The sequence below is a fragment of the Callithrix jacchus genome, chromosome 15 (assembly GCF_049354715.1).
Source record: "Callithrix jacchus isolate 240 chromosome 15, calJac240_pri, whole genome shotgun sequence".
In the NCBI taxonomy this organism is placed as follows: domain Eukaryota; kingdom Metazoa; phylum Chordata; class Mammalia; order Primates; family Cebidae; genus Callithrix; species Callithrix jacchus.
Window position 1 is genome coordinate 32,359,256 of NC_133516.1, and position 15,939 is coordinate 32,375,194.

At 41.6% G+C, this 15,939-nt stretch overlaps 1 protein-coding gene across 5 annotated transcripts in view; it reads right to left on the reverse strand.

Annotated features, from left to right (window-relative positions):
* Positions 1-15,939, reverse strand: part of IP6K1 (inositol hexakisphosphate kinase 1) — a 57,955-nt gene that overhangs the window by 16,865 nt on the left and 25,151 nt on the right. For all 5 annotated transcript variants that reach the window (XM_002758356.6, XM_017964911.4, XM_008981647.5 and 2 more), the window contains one exon: positions 6,117-6,467. In XM_002758356.6, coding sequence (XP_002758402.1) covers positions 6,117-6,339 — 223 coding nt within the window. In that variant the 5' untranslated portion in view covers positions 6,340-6,467. The remainder of the gene's footprint in view (positions 1-6,116; positions 6,468-15,939) is intronic.

Genomic DNA, 15,939 nt, shown 5'->3' on the forward strand with positions numbered 1-15,939 from the left:
CCAGGCAACAGAGTGAGATCTAATCTCTTAAATCCCAGCACTATGGGAGACCAAGGTGGGAGAATTGCTTGAGGCTAGGAGTTCAAAACGGGCATGGGTAACAAGGCAAGACCCTGTCTCTACAGATAAAATTAGGCATAGTGGTGGGCCTGTAGTCCCAGCTACTTGGGAGGTTGAAGTAGGAAAATCACTTGAGCCATGACTTTTTTTTTTTTTTTTTTTTTGGGGGGAGGGAAGGAGGAAGGGAGGGAGAAAGGAAGGGATGAAGGAAGGCAGGGAGGGAGGGAGGGAGGGAGGGAGGGAGGGAGGGAGGGAGGGAGGGAAGGGAAGGGAAGGGAAGGGAAGGGAAGGAAGGAAATCAAGCAATGAGAGAGACATTGCCGACCTGGAAAGAAAAAAAAATGAGTAAAGGAGAGGAAGAAAGAGGAAGAGAAAGAGGGAGGGTGAACAGAAATATTGCTTTATTCTGAAAAAAAAATGGGTATTAATAATGGCCAATCAATGTTTCATTTAAACCTATGAGTAGGTGTGATGTGGTATTGACAAGAATGTATATTTTGTATATTTGAAGTGGAGAGCTCTATAAATTTTTATTAAGTTTACTTGTTCCGGATCTGAGTTCGAGTCCTTGATATCGTTATTAATTTTCTGTCTCATTGAATCTAAGTCTCTATGTATCTGGGTGTTAGGATCGTTAGCTCTTGTTGTTGCATTGATCCTTTTACCACTATATCTTTGTTGCTTTAAAATCTATTTTATCCGATACAAGAATTGCAACTCCTGCTTTTTATTTATTTATTTATTTTTGCTCTCCATTTGGTTGGTAAATCTTTCTCCATCCCTTTGTTTTGAGTCTTTGTGTATCCTTGCATGTGAAACAGGTCTGGATATAACATGCCGTTGGGTTTTGGCTGTGTCTTTTGATTGGGGGATTTAGTCGATTTAAATTTAGGGTTACTGCCATTTGATGTTAACTGGCTGTTTTATCCTTTCGTTGATGTAAATTCTTCTTTATGTTGGTGCTCTTTACTTTTTGGTATATTTTTAGAAAGGCTAATACTGGTTGTTTCTTTCTGTGTGTAATGCTTCTTTTAGAAGCTCTTGTAAAGCAGGCCTCGTGGTAATACAATCTCTGAGTACTAGCTTGTTCATAAAAGATTTTATTTCTCCTTCAGTTGTGAAGCTTAGTTTGGCTGGATATGAAATTCTGGGCTGAAGGTTCTGTTCTTTGAGGATGTTGAATATTGGCCCCCACTCTCTTCTGGCTTGTAGAGTTTCTGCTGAGAGATCTGCTGTAAGTCTGATTGGCTTGCCTTTGTGGGTAACCTGACCTTTCTCTCTGGCTGCCCTTAGTATTTTCTCCTTCATTTCAACCCTGGTGAATCTAACGATTATGTGCCTTGGGGTTGCTCTTCTTGAGGAATATCTTTGTGGTGTTCTCTGTATTACCTGGGGTTGAATATTGACCTGCTGTGCTAGTTTAGGAAAATTTTCCTGAATAATATCCTGAAGGGTATTTTCCAGCTTGGATTCATTCTCTCCGTAGCATTCAGGTACACCTATCAAACGTAAATTTGGTCTTTTCACATAGTCCCACATTTCTTGGAGACTTTGCTCATTCCTTTTTATCCTTTTTTCTCTAATCTTGTCTTCTTGTTTTATTTCATTAAGTTGGACTTTGACCTCTGATATCCTTTCTTCTGCTTGAACAATTCGAGTGTTTAAACCTGTGCATACTTCTTGGCCTTCCTGTATTGTATTCTTCAGTTCCATTAATTCACTTATATTCCTTTCTAAGTTGTCTATTCTCAATAGGATTTCGTCAAACCTTTTTTCAAAGTTCTTAGTTTCTTTACGTTGGGCTACAACATGTTCTTTTAACTCACAGAAGTTTCTTATTATACATTCCTTGAAGAGTGATTCTGTTATTGGGATGTGCTCATTCTCCGTCAAGCCTTGTTCCATTGTTGATGTGGAACTGTGATCATCTTTAGAGGGAGAGGCGTTCTGATTTTGAGTATTCTCAGCCTTTTTATGCTGGTTTCTTCCCATCATTGTAAATTTATCCTCCTGTCGTCTTTGAAATTACCAACTTTCAGATTAGGTCTCTTGAGTGGATGTCCAAGTTGTTAGTTCCCAGGGCCAGAACAGCGGCGTTAAGACTGATGGTGCTTTTCTGCCCAGGATTTTCCTGTCTGGCTTCCTTCTTGTGTCTGTAATAAGCGACTCTGCCTTCCCGGGGCTCCAAACCTCAGTCAGAAGGGGAACCAGTCTTGTTTACTCTGTGCCGAGAGCTGCCTTGCCGAGGTGCAGTCACAGCCGCTGCGCCGGTCTCAGGAATCGTGCTGGGGACCCATGCGGGTCCTCCAAACCTCGGTCGGAAGGGGAGCCAGCCCTGTTTACTCTGCTCCGAGAGCTGCCGCGCCGAGGTGCCGGCGAAACCACTGCGCCAGCCACAAGAGTCCCGCTGGCGACCCATGTGATTCCTCCACTGGGGTTCTTTTGCTCCGTGAGCGACCAGAATTTGTCTGAAAGTGTGGCGTCCTCTAGTTCTCTGTGCTTCCACTGAGAGCTACAATCCGTTAGCGATCAGCCATCTTGGATCGTTCCTGATTTTTTTTTTTTTTTTTTTTTTTTTTGAGACCGAATTTCACTCATTGCCCAGGCTGGAGTGCAATCGTGTGATCACTGCAACTTCTGCTGAGTTCAAGTGATTCTCCTTCCTCAGCCTCCCAAGTAACTTGGATTACAGGCGCCTGCCACCTAATTTTTATATTTTTAGAAGAGATGGGATTTCACCATGTTGGCCAGGCTGGTGTTGAACTCCTGACCTCAGGTGATCCACCCACCATGGCCTCCCAAAGTGCTAGGATTACATGGGTGAACCACTGCACCCGGCAGGGCCTGGTTTTGAGGCTGCAGTGAAGTATGATTGTACCACTGCACGCTGCCACTATTACTGTGTTGTAATGCCTAATGGTGTGTGTCATGCCTAATGGTGTGTGTTGAATGGTATTACTGTGTTGTCTGCCTAATGGTGACTTCTATTTCTATCATTTGTTCCACATTTATTAATTAAAAGAAATTAGAATTCTATGAGGAAGAACTGTCCCTTCATATCCATGTATCTATCAACACAGACTTGTGGATATTTTGTTGTTTAAATTCTTTTAGATTGGGTCCCTCAACTCCTTTTAAGTTAGCTCTTAAGTACTTCTGACATCATTTTTGACCACTTCTTTACTGTCATCACAAGATGCTCTAGGCTTATCTTATAATTTTCCTGCCCCAACTCAGGAACCAACCATTTCACCAAGGAGCTTTGTTTCTTGTTATTCCTTTGTTTCTTTTTCTAAATATGGTATTTAGAAGATTCAGGATTTGGTTGCTAGATATACTGACTGCTACTGAAGTATCACTGCTTTTAGGCCCTCCCAGCAGACAGAGCTAGGAAATACATGTATGATAACTAGCCCACACATATACACACATCTAATTCCCACTATCAGCATGGGTGTTAAACTCAATCAAGCCAAGAAAAAGTGTCAATAATATTTCATATCTTGGCAGGTTTAAAAACAAATTTTCATTTATTTAGTATGACCAGCTGTAATCATCAACTGTTACTGCTTACAGTACTAAATGTGAAGTTCAAGGCTTTTGTAAATTGATGCAAATAAGCTTTGCCTCATTCATTTATCAAGTATTTACTGACCATCTACTAGATCCCAGGCCCCAAGCTCATTAGTGTAAAAGACAAAAAAAAAAAAAAGTCTATACCTTCAAGGAGCTTCCATACTGATGTGAAAAACAAATATATAGACAAAAATACAGATTATGATAAGTGCTATGAAGAAACTAAGTAAGGTTCTATGATTGAAAATATGGTTTCCAGAGCAGAATCACACAGGATGATCAGGAAAGAAGTGTCTGGGGAGACCTGATAAATTAAAGGTTAGAGGAGCAAGTGTGGATAAGGGTACTGGAAAGAACATTCCAAGCCTAAGTAAAAGCCTTGAGGTTAATTAAAAATAAAATCTAAAAAGCTTGGGATATTCTAAAAACTGGTTCACCTCTTTCTGCCAATTAAGAAACAACCCAGGCCAGGCAGAGTCGCTCATACCTATAATACTAATACTTGGGGAGGCCAACACCGACAGATCATCTGAGTTCAGGAGTTCGAGAACAGCCTGGCCAACATGGCAAAACCCTGTCTCTACTAAAAATACAAAAATTTACTGGTGGCACACGCCTGTAATCCCAGCTACTAGGGAGACTGAGGCACAAGAATCACTTGAACCTGGGAGACAGAGATTGCAGTGAGCCAAGATCGTGCCACTGCACTCCAGCCTGGGCAACAGAGTGAGACTCCGTCTCAAAAATAAAAAAAGAGACAACCCAATTCAAAAATGGTCAAAGGACTTAAATAGACATTTCTTCAAGAAGGTATACCAACAGCCAGTAACAAAAACAAAAATGCTCTACATCATTCATTATTAGACATTAGAGAAAAGCAAATCAAAGCCACAGATACCACATACTCCACTAGGATAGCTATAAAAAGAAAATAAAATGAGTGTCGGTGAGGATGTGGAGAAACAGCGACCCTTGTACACTGCTGGTAAGAAGGCAAAGTGGTGCAGCCATTGTGGGAAACAGTTTGGCAGGTCCTCCAAAAGGTAAACAAAGAACTACCACATGATTCTAACAATTTCACTCCTAGGTATATACCCAAAAGAATTAAAAAACAGTGACTCAAATGGACACTTGTAAGCCAATGCTCACAGTAGCACGATTCACAATAGCCAAAAGGTAGAAACAACCCAGGTGTCCATCAACAGATGAATGAGTAAACAAAATGTGGTATATATTTACAATGAAATATTTTTCAGCCATAAAAAAGAATGAAGTGGTTTTTTTGAGACAGAGTTTCACTCTGTTGCCCAGGCTGGAGTGCACTGGCACGATCTCAACTCACTGCAACCTCCGCCTCCCTGGTTCAACTGATTCTCCTGCCTCAGCCTCCCAAGTAGCTGGGACTACAGGTGCATACTACCACACCCCGCTAATTTTTGTATTTTTAGTAGAGATGGGGTTTCACCATATTGGCCAGGCTGGTCTCAAACTCCTGACCTTGTGATCCACCTGCCTTGGCCTCCCAAAGTGCTGGGATTACTGGCGTGAGCCACCACACCTGGCTGGGAGTTATTATTTAATAGTTACAGAGTTTGCTTCAGATGATGAAAAATTCAGGAAATGGACAGTGGTAATGGCTATACAACATGTGAATGTATTTAATGCCACTAAATTATACATTTTAAAACGGCTAATTTTATGTTATCTACATTTTACCAAAAAAATTTTTTAAGCTAAGGAAACAAAAAGTCAATTCTATAGCACTAGTTTTTCTAAATCGAAACCCTCCTAAGTAAATAATAGTGTTAGCCTGACTGAAATCATACAATGTTAGAGAAGTTACAAAGCAGAACATAAAAACTTACACACAATGGGCAATCATAAAAATTTATAAACACTGACAAAGATCAGATTTTAAAATAGAGTGAGTTAATTCAAGTATAATTAATATTCATAAGGTTCTTTTCTATAAAGTTTACTTATATTTTAAAATAAATTACTTTTCCTTCAAATATTTCCTAGGACTTCCAGGTGCCAGAAAGTCCCTGCAATTCTTACCATCAATTCTTTGCCACAGCACATACAGACACAGGCTCCACACAGCCCCGTTGCCAGTTATCCAACCACTTTAACCTGGGAATTATCAATTAGTCCTCCTCCGGTACAAGAGAAATGCTTCCCTCTGCTCTCCTACACTACTGTCACAGTAAATGGGAAAACTCATTGACAACAGCATGCTCTTTTCCACCAATGGAACTTAATGCTGTGACTTTTTCTCAGCTTTACCTATCAATAAATTCAATTTTCAAGATCTAAAGATCTTGCTGATGCTTTCAGCCTCTAATTTTACCTAACAAAGTGACTTAGTGCTTTGAGAAAAGACCTACAATGATATCACTTGGCAAACAAAACAAGAAAAACTGTGGCAAGGGGTCTATAAGCCTAAGGCTGCTGCTCTCATTAAACAGCCAGTAACTGACCTTTGTATTCAGGGGTGAACTCCTTCATTTCTGGAGGGAGGGACTCATAGAAGCGCTGTTCCCGGGAGATGAGGGGCTTGCACACAGTGTGATCGTCGTAGCGCATCATGCTGCTGTGTCCGCCTACTTGGTGGATGAAGGGCTCCAGGAGGACTCCCCGGTCTCCAGCCCGACTTGCATTCTTGCCATACTGCCCCACTTCCATGGTTTGACAAACACACATTGCGTTGGGGGCCAGTTGCACACCGAGGGCAGAGGATGCAGCACATGGGCCACAAAAGGAGAGCTAGGTAGAAGGTCCTGGCCAGCTGAAAGCCAATGGTCTGATTTTATTCAGCTTATTATTCTGTCCTACAGAAGAGAAGAGAGGAAAAGGGAATCAAAACATCAGGCAAGTCACAATTTCCCTGGAGCTCCATGAATAAGAGCAGGGACTCTGTTTTGTTCCCTGCTATGTGTATCCCCAGTACATAAAATACTACCTGGCACATGAAAGGAAGTTGGTTAAATTTCTACTGAATGATGCAACCCTGCCTCTTCTATCTATCTTGTGTATAGAAGCGCATATTCTCTGCCTTTCCTAGTTCTCACATCCCTTCTAAGTTATCTAAAGGATTTCAGTTTAGAGCTACAGCACATCACGACCATCAGGAAAGCAACTATCCCGGTTTACTTCACACGCAAAGATGAGATCAGAGGCCAGGCACAGTGGCTTACGCCTGTTCCCAAGGGTGAGGTGGGTGGATCATGAGGTCAAGAGATTGAGACCATCCTGCCAACATGGTAAAACCCCATCTCTACTAAAACTACAAACATTAGCTGGGTGTGGTGGCATGCACTTGCAGTCCCAGCTACTCAGGAGGCTGAGGTAGGAGAATTGCTTGAACCTGGGAGGCAGAGGTTGCAGTAAGACGAGATCATGTCACTACACTCCAGCCTGGCGACACAACAAGACTCTGCCTCAAATTAAAAAAAAAAAAAAAAAAAGATGCAATCAGAAAAAAAACAGAAGGCAATGGGAATTTGTTCTGTTCAGACTCCTCAGGATATCCAGTAATAGTAAAGGCCTCTCCTTGACTCAGAGAAAAGGTTTCTGTTTGAGAAATTAGGTCACATGAGATCCCCAAATTCTCCACTGAAGGTGCCAATGACCAGGCAGGAAGCCATTCCTTGCTGAGCTGTAGGGCAATGGTCCCCAACACTTTTTGGCAGCAAGAACGAGTTTCATGGAAGACAATTTCTTCCTGGACCAGGTGTGGCGGTGATGGTTTCAGGATGAATCAGACACTTTAGATTTACTGAACACTGTATTTTTATTATTATTATATTGTAATATATACAATTATACAACTCACCATGATGTAGAATTCTTGGGAGCCCTAAGCTTGTTTTCCTGCAACTAGACACCCCATCTTGGAGTGATGGAAGACAGTGACAGATCATCATGCGTTAGATTCTCATAAGGAGCATGCAACCTAGATCCCTCACATGTGCAGTTCACAATAGGGTTTGTGCTCCTATGAGAATCCAATGCCATTGCTGATCTGACAGTAGGTGGAGCTCAGGCGATAATGCAAGCAAGGGGAGCAGCTGTAAATACAGATGACATTTTGCTTGCCTGCTCACCCACCACTTGCTGTGAGGCCCATTTTCTAACAAGCCATGAACCAGTACCCAAGAACCGCTGCTATAGATCACTAAAAAGGTTTGTTTTTCCCAAAGGAATTCAGGCTTCATATTTCTTCTGCTTTACATCTATGGTTGTCAATTATGACCATTTCTTTTCTGCATGACTCTATACCAACCAGTGGGACAAGGAAAAGCTCCTCATACTCAAACTCCCTGTTTATAATGTCAAATTTCTCTCAAAAAATTTAAAGTAGTTGGCAACTTTCCTAACACTGAGTGTATTTTTAGTTAGGAATGTAATCAGCAAGACTACATCAGAAAGATTAAGATCAAAAAGAAAAAGTATTAGTAGAGCAGGAATATGGTCCCACTTGTAAGAGACAAACCATTGGGTTTTCTGTTGTTGTTTTTTCCTGGACCTTGTAATTATGGGCAAAATGGGCACAAAAAATACCACTGCTGAGCTGTGATCAGACTATTGTACTCCAGCCTGGGTGACAGAACAAGACCCTGTCTCAAAAAAAAAAAAAAACTACTGTAAAACTGCAAAATCTTCTTAACCCAACATTGCCCAGGCAGCTATCTAAGTTTTATTTCACTGCTATCACCAAAATATTCTGTACTCGCACTCCCCCAGACTGCACTATTTTAATGCACATACATTCCTCTTTTTTTTTTTTTTTTTTGCCTAGTTATTCTGGAATCTAGGAATACTACCTGAGGCAGAGTTGCCTTGTCCTGAAGGCAGTATTGCCTTGTCCCAGGTAGTATTCCTAAACTCCATTCTCTCCAAACCTAAGTATAGTACACACATCTATGGCTCCTAAGGTATCCTACGCCAGCTCTACCAACTCAATACACCACTGTGCTGTCATCTAGTTACTCATCTGTCATCACAACCATCTCCCTTATCTCCACAGAAAAGGTCCAAGGCAGTTTCCAGCATGTAGTAAGTATTCCAAAAAAGAGTTGTTGGATTGAGGAAAAATTGGGGAAGCAGTTGTGGAGGGCAGGTCAGGGTCTCTGGAAGTGGTCACTGCAGCTGTGGATCCTGTTCAGTACTGTAGATCAGCTCCTGCCCTGGCCCCAGTCAGGATGAAGGAGGCCTGTCTCTAGCTGTGCTTTTCCCTGGGATTGCTTCTGACTATGGACAAAATGAAACTGCTAAACTTTCTAGCCTGAGTCACTGGGTGGCTGGGAAAAGAGAGGGGTCATAGTGACAGGTGTCCCAGACGTGTACTGCAGGAGAAGAGTCAAGGAAATAGGCCAGGGGCAGTGGTTCACGCCTGTAATCCCAGCACCTTAGGAGGCCAAGGCAGGCAGATCACCTGAGGTCAAGAGTTTGAGACCATCCCGGCCAACATGGAGAAACCCTGTTTCTGCTAAAAATACAAAAAAAAAAAAAAAAGCCAGGCATGGTGGCGCATGTCTGTAATCTCAGCTACTTGGGAGGCTGAGGCACAAGAGATCGCTTGAACCTAGAAGGTGGAAGTTGCAGTGAGCTGACAATTGCTCAGTCTCAAAAAAGAAAAAAGGGCCGGCTGTGGTGGCTCATACCTGTAATCCCAGCACTTTGGGAGGCCGAGGCAGGCGGATCACAAAGTCAGGACCATCCTGGCCAACATGGTGAAACCCCATTTCTACTAAAACTACACAAATTAGCTGGGCGTGGCGGCGTACACCTATAATCCCAGAGACTTGGGAGGCTGAGGCAGGAGAATCACTTGAACGCGGGAGGTGGAGGTTGCAGTGAGCCAAGATTGCGCCACTGCACTCCAGCCTGGCAACAAAGAGGGACTCCGTCTAAAAAAAATAAATAAATAACAAATAAAAAGAAAAAAGGAAAAAATAATTCAAATAGCACTTCCCCTGACTCTGAGAGATCTGTGGCAACTTCTGCAACTTCCACAGGACAGAGGGCAGAGTCCACTTTTCAGTCCTTCTAGATATTTGGTATTCAACATAAAGTCATAGCATTGTTTTTGTGTTTGAAATAGTCTCCTAAGAGTAAATATACCACATAGCTATAACTTTTTGTTTTGTTTTGTTTTTGAGATACCGCTCCCGGCCTGTAACTTTGTTTTGACGTTACTTTTTTAATAACCCTGGAATCTGGAATAACGGAAGTACCCAGAACCCTCTCAAGCTCTGTGAAGCCTTGCTTTACAAGGTGTGGGTGGAGCTTCATAAGCCACTTAATTTCTCCAAGTCTCCTCACAATCCTAACCCTGTGGGATTTGCAGATGCAGGTAAAGGGCTTGGGCTTGCCTCGCCTAGTGCCCAGCCCTGGAAATAGCAACAGCTCTGACGGAGACTGCATCACTACACTCCAGCCTGAGCAACAGAGCAAGACACTGTCTCAAAAAGAAAATAAACTTTAATTAGAAAAAGTTTTAAAACACCTTTTGACCACAGACTAGAAAAAATTCCATATATAAAACACACAAACCACAAATTAGGCCATATTAATACTGTATATATATTTTTAAAGTTTTTAAATTACTTCTTAGCTAAGCAGATTCCAAAAATTACTTAAATTTAAACAGCTTTTATCAAACTATAAAATTCACTAAGCCAGGCGCAGTGAATCATGCGGTCAGGAGTTCAAGACCAGCCTGACCAACACAGTGAAAACCTGTCTCTACTAAAAATACAAAAATTAGCCAGGGTGGTGGTTGGCCCTTGTAGTCCCAGATACTCAGGAGGCTGAGACAGGAGAATCGCTTGAACCTAGGAGGCGGAGGTTACAGTGAGCTGAGATAGTGCCACTGCATTCCCGCCTGGGCAACAGAGCAAGATTCCATCTCAAAAAAATAAAATAAAATAAAATAAAGTATACAGAACAATGACTTTCAGTAAATTTAGAGGATTGTACAATCATCCCTCAAATCCAATATAAAACATTTCTATTACCCCAAAAAGAACTCTCATCCCCATCTGCAATCCTTTTTCCCACTCCCAGCCAAACTAAACTAGTTTTTTGCATAGGAGAACCATAAATGAACATAAGAGTCAAACAGATTAGGAGATGCTATTTGTTTTCTGTTTTTATTTTTTTAAACAGTCTTGCTTTGTCACCAGGCTGGAGTTCAGTGGTGCGATCTTGGCCCACTGCAGCCTTGACCTCCCAGGTTCAAGCCATCCTCCTGCCTCAGCCCCCCAAGTAGCTGGGACTAGAGGCATGCACCACCATGCCCAGCTAATTTTTGTATTTTTTGTAGAGACAAGGTTTCGCCATGTTGCCTGGTCTGGTCTCACCTGAGCTCAAGCAATCTGCTCACATAGACTTCCCAAAGTGCTAGGATTATGGGTGTTAGCCACGGTGCCTGGCCTGCAATTTTTACAGCTAGAAAAATAAACAGAGTATATGAAGAATTCCTATGAATTGAAGTAAAAAAAAAAAAAAAAAAGCAATTCACAAAAGAGTAACCTCAGATGGCCAATGAACATGTGAAAAGACATCCTCCCTTCACAATTAATCAGGGAAATTCAAAATTAAAATAAGCAATCATTTCACTTTTTTTTTTTTTTTTTGAGACAGAGTTTTGCTCTGTCACCCAGGCTGGAGTGCAGTGGTTCGATATCGGCTCACTGCAACCTCCATCTCCTAGGTTCAAGCAATTCCCGTGCCTCAAGTAGCTGGGACTACAGGTGGATGCCACCATGCCTAGCTAATTTTATTTTTGTATTTTTAGTAAAGACAGCGTTTTGCCATGTTGGCCAGGTTGCTCTGAAACTCCTGACCTTAGATGACCTGACTGCCTCAGCCTCCCAAAGTGTTGGGATTATGGACACAAGCCACCACACTTGGTGGCCATTTCACTTTTTGCCATAAGACTGTCAAAAAATAAAAAGTCTACAAGCGCTGCATTCCTCCCCACCCCCATTTTCTTTGTCTTCACTTCTTATGCTTTTCCCCACTGCTTTTTTTTTTTTTTTTTTTTTTTGAGACAGAGTTTAGCTGTTGTTACCCAGACTGGAGTGCAATGGCACGATTTTGGCTCACCGCAACCTCCGCCTTCTGGGTTCAAGCAATTCTCCTGCCTCAGCCTCCCGAGTAGCTGGGACTACAGGTGCACACTACCATGCCCAGCTAATTTTTGTATTTTTAGTAGAGACAGGGTTTCACCTTGTTGACCAGGATGGTCTTAATCTCTTGACCTCGTGATCCACCCGCCTCAGCCTCCCAAAGTGCTGGGATTATAGGCGTGAGCCACCATGCCCGGCCTCCCCACTGCTTATTATCTCACTCCAGCCATACTGGCCTACATGATGTTCCTCGAATACATCATGCACATATACTCCCAGGGTTCTTTGCACTAGTCATTCCCTCTGCCTAAACATTCTTCGCCCGGATATCCACATGGCCAACTCCCTCACCTCCTTCAAAAGCCTTTGATCAAATGCCTCTTTTTCAATGAAAGGTCTACCCTATCTTCCCTAGTTTAAACTGCAACCCCGGCCGGGTGCGGTGGCTCAAGCCTGCAATCCCAGCACTTTGGGAGGCTGAGGCAGGTAGATCACGAGGTCAAGAGATCAAGACCATCCTGGTCAACATGGTAAAACCCCGTCTCTACTAAAAATACAAAAAATTAGTTGGGCAGGGTGCTGCATGCCTGTAATGCTGAGGCAGGAGAATTGCCTGAACCCAGGAGGAGGAGGTTGCGGTGAGCCGAGATCGCGCCATTGCATTCCAGCCTGGGTAACGAGCGAAACTCCGTTTCAAAAAAAATAAAAATAAAAAAATAATAAAATAAATAAATAAATAAACTGCAACCCCACCTGCACTCTCCACCCTCTTTAATTAGCTCTACTTTTTTTTTCCATTAAGGCATTTATCCCCTTCTGGCATATTACATACTTTACTTACTGATGATGCCTACTGTTTAATTAGGATTATTATGCTGTCAGTTACATGAGTATCCTAAGTGCCCAGAGTAGTACCCAGCACATGGTAGCTACACAATAAATCTGGAGGAATAAATGTATGTTTATGATATACATAACAGATGTATATGGTAGGGTAAATATGTAACATATGAAAAAATGTTTATGAAGGGACAAGTTCTTTTTGTTTTAAAATATTAGGGTTGTAAACCAAAAAAATTTACATTTCTAATCTGAACCTAGCAAAAACCAGAACAAACGGGTTACGTGGCTTGATGAAGAACAAAATATGTTGGCCACATGACAGAATTCCAAGTCAGCAAATAAGGAGAACATAAAATTCTGTGTTCTAACTCTAAAAAGATTTGATATATGAAAGAAAAATAGGTTTAAATGTACCCAAATGAGTATAGCCACAATAACAAGGACAAAAATCAAAGAAAAATACAAAAGGAAAAAGAATACAGCCTATGAGAAGGAGGATACAAAAAAGATTAAAAAGGGGGAAAAAAAAAATCAGGCAAACACATATCCTCAACTACAAAAGATGAATCAGGCCAAGCATGGTAGTTCATGCCTGTAATCCTAGCACTTTGGGAGGCTAAGGCTGGAGGATCACCTGAGCCCAGGAGTTTGAGACCAGCATGGGCAACATGGCAAAACCTCATCTCTACCAAAAACTAAAATACAAAAATTATCCAGGTATGGTGTTGTACACCTACAGTCCCAGGTACTCATCAGGAGACTGAGGTGGGAGGACGGCTTGAGCCCAGGAGGTAGAGGTTGCAACAAGCTGAAATCATACCTCTGTACTCCAGCTTGGGTGACAGATTCAGATCCTGTCTCAAAAAAGAAAAAAAAAAAAAAAGGATGAATCAGCCCAGGCATGGTGGCTCATGCCCGTAATCCCAATGCTTTGGAAGGCCAAGGTGGAAGGGATTGCTTGAAGCCAGGAGTTCAAGACCAGTCTGGGCAACACAACAAGATGCTATCTCAATGAAAATAATAATGACAGTCAGGAGAAGAACCAAAGAACTTGTTGAACCAAATTTGGGAGAAATGTTATGAGTAGTTTTTTGGTGGTCTATTTTAATGCAACAACATAGCAAGCCTAGAAAGTGACAATGAATAAAAAACCTTGGCAGAGAAAGAGAGAATGCAATCAGATAAGGTGACGAACAAGGTCAGGACTGTTTTAAGAACTAGGAGGGTACTGTCTCGACAGCAATTTCAAGACAACACTTGATCACCAGATTCTTTAGTTGGGCAGGCACAGACATACACTAAAAATGCAGATTAGCATATGTACTCTAAGAAGTTCAGTTAGAATTCCCAATTTTTTAGCCAATATACTTTTACAACCTCAGTTTAACCACTTGGGTTTAACATGCAATCTTTTTTTTTTTTTTGAGACAGGGTCTCACACTGTTGTCCAGGCTAGAGTGCTGTGGCATGACACAGTTCATTGCAACCTCGACCTCCTGGGCTCAAGTGATCCTCCCACATCATGAGCCTTCCAAATAGCTGAAAACACAGGCGTTTGCCACCAAGCCTGGCTTTTTTTTTTTTTTTGGTAGTGACGGAGTTTCACCATGCTGCCCAGGTAGTCTCAAACTCCTGAGCTCAAGAGATCCGCCCACCTTGGCCTCCCAAAGTGCACCCAGCCACAGCTGCAATGTTTTCATAGAATAAAGTGAAGCATCTTTGGTGTCTTCATGTTTCACAGGTATATTTGCAGATTTCCTCAACATTTCATTAAAAATTAGTTTATAAACCCAGTATATTACCTCTTCTAAAATTAAATATACCCAATTAAGCACTAAAAGTATAAAAACAAAGTATCATACTCTTTTTAAAATTCAACTTAAACTTGGTGTCAGGAATGCTAAGTAAAATTCTGGCAACAGTATTTTTGGTTTTGGCAAATGTGTCTATGATTTGTTTTTTTACTGTCTGACACAATCCAAAGGAAAAATAATAAAATTACTTGAACTGAAAAGAGCACAATAAGCTGATATGTCACTCTAACAGAAAAGAACAACACATAAAACTTGGGCTATACAGCTCTGGATTTTATGAAAACTAATTTCTAACTAATTTCAGAAATAAAAAAGCATTGGCATAGACTTTGACAGGAAAAGATACCAAAACACCTTCAAAAATCACAGACAAAAACACTATAGCAGAAAACATGAAAACACATTTGTTCTCTAAAGGTTATAACTAAGGGAATCCAATGATTTATTAAATTCAAGCCCATTCTTCCCTTTGTATATGAGACTGTAGGCACTGATACAGACTAGGCATAGTTATGAGGGTGAGAGAGAACAATCTTCCTGTACTTTGAGGAGGAGGGAAATGTAGGAAATGTTCTTCATGTAAATAGGGCTATCAACTCTACTTGGAACCTGTCCTTCCAAGCTACAAGGAACTGGCACATCCCTCAGAAACCAGAAATGTATATAGATGTCTAGAATACACTGGGAGAAGAAAGAGAGTGAATCTATATTGTCATTTGTCTCTAGAGAAGAGATGAAAGATTGTTTAGATTCCTGGGTCTCATCCCAGGATCTAGGAAACCATGGCCTCCTAAGGCCACCTGGCTAAGAACAAACAGGGAAAAAAGAAAAAAGGAAACTTGGCAGGGAACCTGAGATGTGCCAGCCCATCAACCAACAGCCAGAACAGAATTAATTTAGGTCAAGGAGAAAATCTAGAATGTACTGAACCTCCTTCCTGTTTTTACTGGATTCCTAAAGATTAGAAAGCTGTGCTTCCCTAAATATATTTTTCTTTTTCTTTTTTTTTGAGACAGAGTCTCAATCTGTCACCCAGGCTGGAGTGCAATGGTGTGGGTGACAGAGTGAGACTCTTGTCTCAAGTGTCTTGGCTTCAAGTGATTCTCCTGCCTCAGCCTCCCGAGTAGCTGGGACTACAGGCACACGCCACCATACACAGGTAATTTTTGAATTTTTAGTTGGCCAGGCTTGTCTCAAACTTCTGACCTAAGGATCCATCCACTTCAGTCTCCTCAAGTGCTGGAATTACAGGCTTGAGCCTCTGCACCCAGCCTAAATATATTTTTAAATAAAGACCCTTTTGAAATCGGCTGTCAAATGTGCTAAGAAGTGGGGGAAAGGAGGTATGTGAAGAATTTTCAGAACTGATGTCCAAAGTGATACAGGGGAAATCAAAATGAAATACACAAAAAGAAAGGAGAAACGAAGGTGTTCCATCCTTCTCACATGAAACATTCTCTGCAAATGATTATGCTTTAATAAGAAGCCACCGGATTACCTATGCTGTG